The following is a 10,671-nucleotide window of genomic DNA, read 5'->3' as shown; positions in this document are numbered from 1 at the left end:
CAAACAACCCAGCCTGCTCTGATTGGTCAGCGTTTCCGGGTCTTTAATATCTGCGCTATCTGAATCTCTGCACAGTCATTGCAGTCGGGGAATGACTGTAACAGCACTGTAGCGGCACTTTCTACCAAAGGCTGGGCAATATATTGATATATTATTTTGGATAAAGTAATATCCTAATATCGCCTAGCCCTATTTCTATCTATATACGCTTTATTTGTATCTTGTATAAAATATCTATCTATCTATCTATCTATCTATCTATCTATCTATCTATCTATCTATCTATCTATCTATCTATCTATACACACTACGTTCAAAAGTTTGGGGTCACATTGAAATGTCCTTATTTGAAGGAAAAGCACGTACTTTTCAATGAAGATAACTTTAAACTAGTCTTAACTTTGAAGAAATCCACTCTCTACATTGCTAATGTGGTAAATTGTTCTAGCTGCACATGTTGGTTGTGGTGGGCAATATCTCCAAGGTGGATAGAGGCCCATTCCAGCAACTATCACTCCAGTGTTCCAATGGTACAAGGTGTTTGCTCATTGGCTAGAAGTAATTGTGATTAGAAAACCCTCGTGCAATCATGTTCACACATCTGGAAACAGTTTAGGTCGTTACAGAAGCTACAAAACTGACCTTCCTTTGAGCAGATTGAGTTTCGGAGCATCACATTTGTGGGGTCAATTAAACGCCAAAATGGCCAGAAAAAGAGAACTTTCATCTGAAACTCAACAGTCCTTCTGTCTTAGAAATGAAGGCTATTCCATGCGAGACATTGCTAAGAAATTGAAGATTTCACACACGGTTGTGTACTACTCCCTTCAGAGGACAGCACAAACAGGCTCTAACCAGAGTAGAAGAAGAAGTGGGAGGCAAGAAGATAAGTACATTAGAGTCTCTAGTTTGAGAACCAGACGCCTCACAGGTCCCCAACTGGCATCTCATAAATAGTACCCGCAAAACACCAGGGTCAACATCTCCAGTGTAAGAGGCGGCTGGGATTCTGGTTCAGGGCAGAGTGGCAAAGAAAAAGCCATTTCTGAGACTGGCCAATAAAAGAAAAAGATTAAGATGGTTGAAAAGAACACAGAATTGGACAGAGGAAGACTGGAAAAAAGTGTTGGGACGGATGAATCCAAGTTTGAGGTGTTTGGATCCCAAAGAGAAAGTTTGTGAGACGCAGACAGAACAATGAAAAGATGCTGGAAGAATGGCTGACGCCATCTGTTAAGCATGGTGGAGGTAATATGATGGTCTGGGGTTGCTTTGGTGTGGTAAGGTGGGAGATTTGTACAGGGTAAAGGGATCTGAATAAGAGGCTATCACTCCATTTTGCAACGCCATGCCATACCCAGTGGACAGCGCTTGTTGGGAGCCAATTTCATCCTACAACAGGACAATGACCTAAACACACCTCCAAATGTGCAAGAACATTAGAGCAGAAGCAGGCAGCTGGTATTCTATCGGTAATGGAGTGGCCCGGCAGTCACCAGACTGAACCCCATGGAGCTGTTGTGGGAGCAGCTTGACCGTATGGTACGCAAGAAGTGCCCACCAACCAATCCAATTTGTGGAGCTACTTCTGGAAGCGTGGGGTGACATTTTCCAGATTACCTCAACAAATTAACAGCTAGAATGCCAAAGGTCTGCAATGCTGTAATTGCTGCAAATGGAGGATTCTTTGACGAAAGCAAAGTTTGATGTAAAAAAATCATATTTCAAATACAAATCATATTTCTAACCTTGTCAATGTCTTGACTCTCATTCATTCATGTCACAACGTATGGTGGTGAATAAGTGGGACTTTTCAGGAAAACACAAAATTGTTTGGGTGACCCCAAACTTTGACGGTAGTGTGTGTGTGTGTGTGTGTATATATATATATATATATATATATATATATATATATATACACACACACACACACTATGTATATATATACATAGTGTAACGGCTCATTCAGAGACACTGTTTCTGAATACGGGCTGCGTGCATTTGTCTGTGGTTGGAGTGTTTTATACTTCGCCGTATTTCTACATCACCTTGACCTGCTATGTAATCGAAGATTTTACAGTATGGGGCCGCTAAGGACTCAGTAACAGCTCAGAGTGACGGGATGAATAATTTTGCAGTTGTTTGCATTATCATTACCAGTGGGAGCACTGAGACGTCACATGAAGCAAAGGACTGCGATTCCAACTCACCATCCACTGGTGCTCGTCTCCGGCTCTGGAGGCAGACGCCCCCTCTGATCCCTCTGTGGTCTCGTCCACTGAACTCAGAGACAGGCGGGCCGGAGAGGGCGGCACCCAGCCGTGAACTGGGAGAGAGGCTGGGGTGGGGGGGATGGATGGATGAAAAGTGAAAGAGACAGAGTGGAAACAATGAGAGTTTGACAGGGGAAACTAAATACAAGCAGATTAATGGGGACACAAATCCCAGTCTAACAAGTCCATGAATTACAGCTCAGCCTCTTTCACTCAGCTGCTCTCAGAGCTCAGCCTGTCGGAGTGCTCGTCACTCCACTCGACCCCTGGCATGTCTTATCATCGAACTTCAGTGGAGGGATTCAGACCATGCTGCTGCATCTGTAACTTAGATCCCAGTCAGAGGTGTGCTCAGCCGCTGGGCTACAAAGGGGAGCGCAGGAAAGGCTCAGTTATGGCGGAAGGGGGTTAAAAGTAGACCACACACAGCTGGAACTGGGTGCCTCTTCGACCCCTGCAAATGGAAGGTGTCAATTTGGCTCTAATAGAAAGTAAACAGACAGCGAGGAAGGCCGGGACAGGCCGGTAAACATCAGCAGTACAAATAATGTGGATCAGCTGCCAGTGACAGCGGGGGCTTAAGACTGGAGAGCCCCATGTTGGCAGATCCAAGTCACTACATAATACAATCCATTATTCTTATTAGTGCTGCACAATATTTTGTTTTTTATCGTCATCATGATATCAACTGGCGCAGTAAATACACATGTTCAATTTAATCAATAAAAGAATGTTGGAAATTATTTTCTTATAATTGTTTTAAATTTAACAAGCAATGTGTTTTATTTTAGCAGAATACTGAAAGCAGCAGAAATGCAGAAGAGAGCATGTTTGCATATTGGTTTATTTATCGCAAGCAATATCGTTAGTGCTGTATTCATCAGCGTTATATTTCCTCTCACTGTGCAGCTCTAATTCTTATTGTCTAAGGCTTGTGGCATGCAGCGGCGGCGTGGATCGGCTTTCAGCCATTTAGAGACCGAGAATGGATTCAGGTCAAGTTTTTTCAAACAATTACCTCTGGATATGGACCGCCAGGCTGCTAATGCACAAATACGGATAACATCCTCCCTGTGGCTTACGTGCAGCACACAATTCAAAGCCATTAGCTTCTCCCATCCTTCACTCAGACTTTATCAGCACATTTTATATTTGATTAGAATCCATCACAACAGCTTGGTGAGGCAGATGTAATACAGGGCAACTCCGTGTCAGCAAGGGCTGTCAGGACTTCAGCACCACGAGCTGACACGTTATTCAGCTCTTATTTCAGTGAGATAACAGTAATTTAATGAGGTTAGTGCTGGAGGTATAACGGAGGGTAGATTGGAGGCAGTGGGAACAGGATGTCACCACAAAAAGTGAATCATTTTATTGCCTTTTTGTTTGGAATTAAAGCTTTAAAAACATTTGACTTCCAATTAAATATATATTCTATAGTTACAAGGGATGTGGATACAACAGAAGTAGTTGTTGGGGTTTATCACGACCTTCTAGATGCACGGCTGCTCTCCTTTCAGACCTGAAGGCAGAGGAGCTGGGAACTTTAAAAAGGGTGTTAGGCTGATGCATGGATGATCGAAATGCACTCAGATAAACGGTTTGTTGGCTTGGGTTTAATGTCAGTTTATGGCTAATTTATATGTAAAATCTAAATCCCCACAGATTGTGCTGTAGTAGAACTGGCAGTGTGTCTCCTTGTGCAGGAGGAGAATGAAAACAGCAGCAAGTGGGAATCATCTGCCACAGAGGGCCAAGAGGCTGCAGGTTTTCACTGCTAGCAAACTCTACAGCAGATGATCCGTTCTTTCAGCCAAAAAGAGAATCTAACCAATCAAAAGGGGCTGCAGTAGGTAGTTGGGATGAAAAGGGATAGTTTGGATTTTTAGAAGTGGGGTTGTATGAGCTACTTCTCTATAGTCAGTGTGTCAGCTACAGCAGGTGGAGGTCAGCTCGCCCCCAGTTTGGAGAAGCAGGAGTACTGACCCAAAGCTAAGCAATGTCCCGCTGTGGACGGGGGCTGCAGCGAGACGGATTTCAGACAAAATATCTATACATTAGTGTATGCTATATTTAGAATATTTTCACCTTGTTGTTAGACAGCCCCTTCCCTTTGGCATTACATTTTCCCATATTGCCACACATAAGCTGTAACTGTGCAATGCACTGCAGATCAGACCAGCAGGCCGGACTCTCCGCGGTTAATGGAAGAGACCTCAAATACAAAACGAGAGATTATTACAATAGCAACGAATAAATCCCATTCACTCTGGACACAAGAGGATATTATGAGCCAGAGCACACAGGAAGAAGAACTTCTGCAGGGGAAGACGTAACGTGTGTGGGAATACAAAAATTCTGGGATTGTGTGATTGGTTAAATGTAGTGCCAAAGGAAAAGGGCGGTAAAGATATTCTAAATTTAGCGTACACTTAAACTGATCAATGGGTTTTTTTTACAATTACTTTTTATTTTTTTGGCATCACGGCCAAACAGCCACACACCACAGCCACCACACACAGCCACACACACAGCCACACACACGCCACAAACACAGCCACACACACAGCCACACACAAGCCACACCACAGCCACACACACAGCCCACACACCAACCACACACACACACACACATCACAACACACACACACACAAACCCCACACACAACACACACACTTTATGTACAGTACGGCAGTCACAGTGAGAAATAGCAGCGTAGATAACCCTCAAATTAAGCTGAAAGTCTGCGTATAAGCTCAACGTTGTTTCATTTCAAACCACAGCATTACATTTTTAGCTTTGGTGCCTGCCTCCTGTTCTCCAAACTGGGGGCGTGCGACCGCCATCTATGTAGATGACACACTAATTATTACATGACGTTCCACTTCCGGGATTGCTCGGTGCGCCAAAAGTCTCGCGGATGTCCGCTTTACAGCGGATGTCCGTCCCTTCCTCTTCCTTGTGTTGGCGTCTAACCGCGGCTGATTTCTTAGGACTATGGTACCTGGCCCTCAGATCTCTGCAGGGTAAATCCAGACAGCTAGCTAGACTATCTGTCCAATTGAGGAATGATGGTTAACTGGTCCTCAGGTCTTGCAGGGTAAATCCAGACAGTAGCTAGACTATCTGTCCAATCTGAGGACTATGGTTACCTGGTCCTCAGACTCTGCAGGGTAAATCCAGGACAGCTAGCTAGACTATCTGTCCAATCTGAGTTTTCTTGTGACGAACTAAAACTACTTCGAACGTACACGTCTCCACCAGAACAAGTCTCTTCGAGACTATTAGCAGAGGCACGGGCTCTGTCCAGAGCTTAGTCCCCGCCCAAGATGATTGTGTTTGTTTAAGAAATGCGAATAGATCAGAGCACGTTGTTCTCATCCCAGAATGCTGTGTAATCACCAGACTCATCCGCAGGGCTCTGGGAGGAAGTTCTGGCAAAGCCAGACTACTAATACCCGGACTATAGAGAAGTACTTCAACAAGCACGGCTTAACAAAGATCCAAACTAACCCTTTAACTAACTCAGACTCCTGAATACTAACAAGCCGGGTTTAGAATACCGTAAAAGAATCAGAAGTGAAGATGTACAGTAGGAAGTACCGTAGGAGAGCACGGGTTGTACTTGCTATACATTGCTCTGCTTAAGAACACACACACACACCACACACACACACACACACCCACACACAAACCACACAACACACACCAACAACACACCACCCACACACACACACACACACACACACACACACACACACACACACACACACACACCACACACACACACACACAACACACACACACCACACACCACACACACACACACACACACACACACACACACACACACACACACACACACACACACCTGATGTTTTCAGTGAATAGTGCCTCATGTGTTATACAACATAAGTGTGTGTGTGTGGGTGTTATCTGGCCTGACATCTTAGTGTATGTATGTGATGGTGTTAATCTTACCCACCTGTTCTTGTTTTTATGTTGCCGTCTTTTAGCATTAGCCTAATCATCTTGTATTGTATAGGGCAAAATGTATTATTGTATGTAATATTGATACATACAGAACGATTGCTTAATCGTTTTATCTCATTTTAGGGTGACCTCCTCCCACCAGGCCTCCAGGGTAATTCTGGCAGATTTTACTTTTATGTATTAATAAACGTAACAACAGTATAAACCAAGCATAGTCAGTCAGTCAGTCAGTCAGTCAGTCAGTCAGTCAGTCACACACACACACCTACCTACCTCTGTGGTTAGGAGGTGGCCCGGCGCCACTCAGCGTCCTGGACCGAGGCCTCTCCCCCCTCAGCCTGACCCCCCCGCCCAGCTGGGCCGACTCAGAGAGCGAAGGAAGCATCTCGGCACGAAGCAAAGCCAGGTCGTGCTCTGAGAAGGAACGATCCCTTTTCAGAGGGGTGGGGGAGCTCTCTGCCCTCCTCAGCTCCCCGCTGTCTGGGGACTCCTCCTCCTGCAAAGAGGGGGGGGGGAGCAGAGGGCATGTGGCAAATACAGTAAACGAAAAGCAGGGGGCAACATTAGGAGGGGTTAGATGTGAAGGAACATGAAGACAAGTTAAAGTGAAGAACAGAAGGCAACACAGGATAAACATGTGCTGCAGATGGAGAACTGTAGTATTGTAGTAGAGTACCGTTTTACTGTTACATTTACAATACTACGTTTGGTTGGAGTTCTGGGCCAAAAGTGATCTCCGACCGAGTATTTTTATCTCCAGTAGAAGAAGAACTAATCTCCATCTAAACTAACACACACAAACCGAATTTCTCATCAACATCCTGGTATACTGGACATAAACAGGAGGCAGTTACCATGGTAACCTCATATCTCATCAACACCCTGGTATACTGGACATAAACATGAGGTAGTTACCATGGTAACCTCATATCTCATCAACACCCTGGTGTACTGGACATAAACAGAAGGCAGCATGGAGGCACCATGGAGGCGTGAATGTAGCAAAAGATATTAGTTTTTAAACCAAAACGTAGCCGGTTTTGAATGAATCTAACAAACTGAACCAGAATTAACCTTTCATAGAGCAGCTGCAGAGCAGATCTCAAAGATCTACACAATGCCTTTTGCTTAGTACGCTGGATTGTAACATCATTTTTTGTTCCTTTACAAGAAGATTCCACAGGGCGCCTTTAAGACTTATTTTATGAAACAATATCCTGAAAACAAGCCTGGTTTAACTGGTAATCTCCAAACTGGAATTAAACTGTTGTTATTTTGGGTAAGGGTTCCTAAAAAGTTTGATCAAGGGGGCGACACAATATGTTGACTGAGTCATGGAGATTTCATAGATTGACCATAAAAATAGCAGTTTTCTAACTTCATAAAGTCAAGGTCTGCTTGGACCTTGACTTGCCTCAGCAGCCTCAAATCCAGAATCAGCTTGGCAAATACCGAAATACAAAGCACTTCTAAAAAGAAAAAAAGTCAGTATTACTCTAGCACTGTAAATAGTCAAGGATCACGTTACACCCTAAGATCATTTTAATGTCTAAATAAAATGGGACATTAAAAGAGGGGCATCGAAAATCCAATATTTAGCAGCTGCTCCTTCAAGAAATATTTGCAGAATTTAAACTCCAGTGTGCTTTAAAATGGTTGATTTGATTTCATTTCATTTATTAAGCCCTTAGAATCCAGCCCCCTTTCTCTAGAGGGGTGGGGGTGGGGGACAGGGGGTGTTTAGGGGCTGATAGCAGGTCAACAGCAGATTCCTCATAGAAGTGGTCCTCAGCATTTAAAGCTGAGAACCTGGGGGTTACTTTGACATGTAGCCCAGCACGGTGTCAAGTCATACATCAGAAAAAATATTAGTAAATTAGTCAATTCATTAACAGTGATGTAACGATTTTAAGTTCACGATACAATTTCCTCACAAACAGAATGAAATGACTGAAAAATATTCATTTATATAAACTTTGTGTCCTCTTATCAAAAGTGCAACTGAAACAGTATCTTAAATGAAATAAATTAATAATAAAGATTAAAGAAAGGCTTCTTTATTGCTAAGGCCAAATAGTTAAATTTAAAATGAGTTATTTAAAATGTTGTCTAACGTTTCCTGCATGCTGGATGTTAGCTAGCAGCACGCCCTAGGCTGTTATGAAATTGCATCGCGAATAATCGCGATATATCCCTATTAATTCTTGAAAAGAAGTTGTAAATGAGTATAAGGGCTCAGGACATTATGATATGAGTTTCTGTGATGAGGTCATGCCCACTGATGTCTCATAAGTTGCTGCTGCAGGTTTCGGTTGATACCATTTGTCACACAGATTTGGTCCAGGGTTTAACTTGTTTTGATCATTTGCAAATTGATAAAAAAAAGGTAAAAGATCCTCTCCAAAATACCACATTAAGACACCAAGAGTTTGAGGAACACCATAGAAAAAGCTATGCTGTGATTTGGTTCCAAAACATGTTGACATTTGGAGATTTCTGGAGATCGGCGATTGGATAGGGAGCCCTTCTGTTCTGGAAACTGCTGAGACAGCCCCTTACGGTCAGTAAAGCCAAGGAGAGCCCCTGAAGTCCTCGGCCTCTAGTTTGTGGTTGGAAAGTGTCATGAGGATGGAAGATTACCCCGGAGGTTAAAACAGGTCATCTAATAGTGAGATCATGTTTCAAAAAATGGTCTCACTAAATTGAAATGGCTACATTACGGGCTTACATCATCAAACACAAGACTAAGTGTTCCAGTCATACCCCATTTATGGAATTCCAAGACCCTAGTTTGCAGAAATATTTTAATACACCATTTTAGAACAGGCGGAAATAACTTTATACTGCATAAGACAAACTGCATGGCTATTGCTCAAACTGCAAGGGATTAGCATAAAATGTGTCTGTAAAGCAGAGACTTGTGGGTACCCATAGAACCCCTTTTCATTCAGATATCTTGAGGGACCCTTTTGAAAATGGTTATGCAAGTTTTTCCCTCTAAAAGATGATTTCCCATGTTGTTGAGTGGATCACCATGAAGAGAAGTGGATCATCTCAATCAGTGTTTCCCTTCCCCCCCTCTGTGTTATCCTGTGACTCTCAACCCACTTCCGCTTTGAAACAAAGTCTGTGCCGCTGTGAAAAACACCAGCGATCCTTCTAAGTGACGCCAGCTCTAGCTGTGTTTGAAACCGTTCCCCATCACAGAAACAGTGCACTAAATAGTGGGTTCACCATTTTGTAGTGGGGTCTTAATTCTCTGTGGTTAATTACACTCACTATATAGTCCACTAGAAAATAACCCCAATGCACGGCTAATTTGAGTGTACATACGATGTAGCCTACATTTTATTCTCGTAGCCCAAAATGCAACACAGCCGCGTTTTCCTGGAGAAGAATAGAGTGGGCTTTGGTTTCTAAACAGTGAAAATGTAACATGTGACATACAGTATATAAAACCATAAACTCTCCTCCTGACGTATTAGAAGTCTTTCTGTTTCCGTTGGCTAACACGATCACACAGAAATAACCGGCACAGCTACGGACACAACCATGGGTTTTTTAGCGTTTGAAATCTGGTTTGGTCTTTCCCAGTATAGTTCACGATATAGGTAATAGCAAATGACCAAATGAGTAAATGCCCCCCCCCAAAAAAAGAACAAGCTGCTGCCTGGCCTCACCTCGGATATGTTCATCTCCTCCATCTCGGCCAGAGTCGGAGCCTTGAGCAGGATGCGAGGGCGGGACGGCGGTCGAGCCCCGGGCTCGGACACGGACAGGTCGATGCACGAAGTAGATTTCCCTTTACAAGGACAAGTCTGAGCCAGGCAGGGCAGAGAGCCAAATGCTGAGGGAGGAGGAACCAAAAAACACTGTCAGGGACAAATAAATCAGAGCCGGTGAGATCAGAGGGCAGTCATTCTGAGATGTACCCTGTGTAGCATTTCAGCATCAATAACTCTTTACCACACTCATTTTAAGACATTAGCATAATTAACGTAAAGCAACAATGTTGGAAGAGCTATGCTGCAGTCCCCATAAAGCTTTTCCACGGCATTTAATGAGTCAATGAGTCGTATTTGGAGCTAAATTTGCTGTATTGCTTCATAGCACAAAGCAGAAAGTACAAAACAGACTTTAATGCTGCACTAATTCATATTTTTTAGATTGACAATGAGTTCATAGACTATGTGCAGTGTTTTGCTTAGCTTTGTATAAGACTTAGATGTGCTTATTTGACAAAGGGTTTCAGGCGTCCTTCCTCAAGAAAAGCCAACGTTTTTCAATGAAAAAAATAAGAAGCAATTTCCCCATTCATTTTGTGTCTCTTTGTAGTCGTGTTGTGTCTCTCTGTGGTAGTTTTGCATCTCTTTTTCACATTATTTTGGACCGTTATTATTCTAA

The 10,671-nt window shown here is 43.2% G+C and overlaps 1 protein-coding gene across 1 annotated transcript in view; it reads right to left on the bottom strand.

The window, feature by feature from the left end:
- Positions 1 to 10,671, bottom strand: part of LOC116693483 (protein spire homolog 2-like) — a 35,264-nt gene that overhangs the window by 8,122 nt on the left and 16,471 nt on the right. Inside the window, 3 exon segments of the mRNA XM_032522487.1 lie at positions 2,211 to 2,338; positions 6,541 to 6,763; positions 9,948 to 10,114. Of these exon segments, the coding sequence (XP_032378378.1) occupies positions 2,211 to 2,338; positions 6,541 to 6,763; positions 9,948 to 10,114 (518 nt within the window).

Source organism: Etheostoma spectabile, chromosome 8 (genome assembly GCF_008692095.1).
Source record: "Etheostoma spectabile isolate EspeVRDwgs_2016 chromosome 8, UIUC_Espe_1.0, whole genome shotgun sequence".
Taxonomy (NCBI): Eukaryota; Metazoa; Chordata; class Actinopteri; order Perciformes; family Percidae; genus Etheostoma; species Etheostoma spectabile.
The sequence above is the reverse complement of the archived record's forward strand: the minus strand, read 5'-3'. Positions and strand labels throughout refer to the sequence as shown.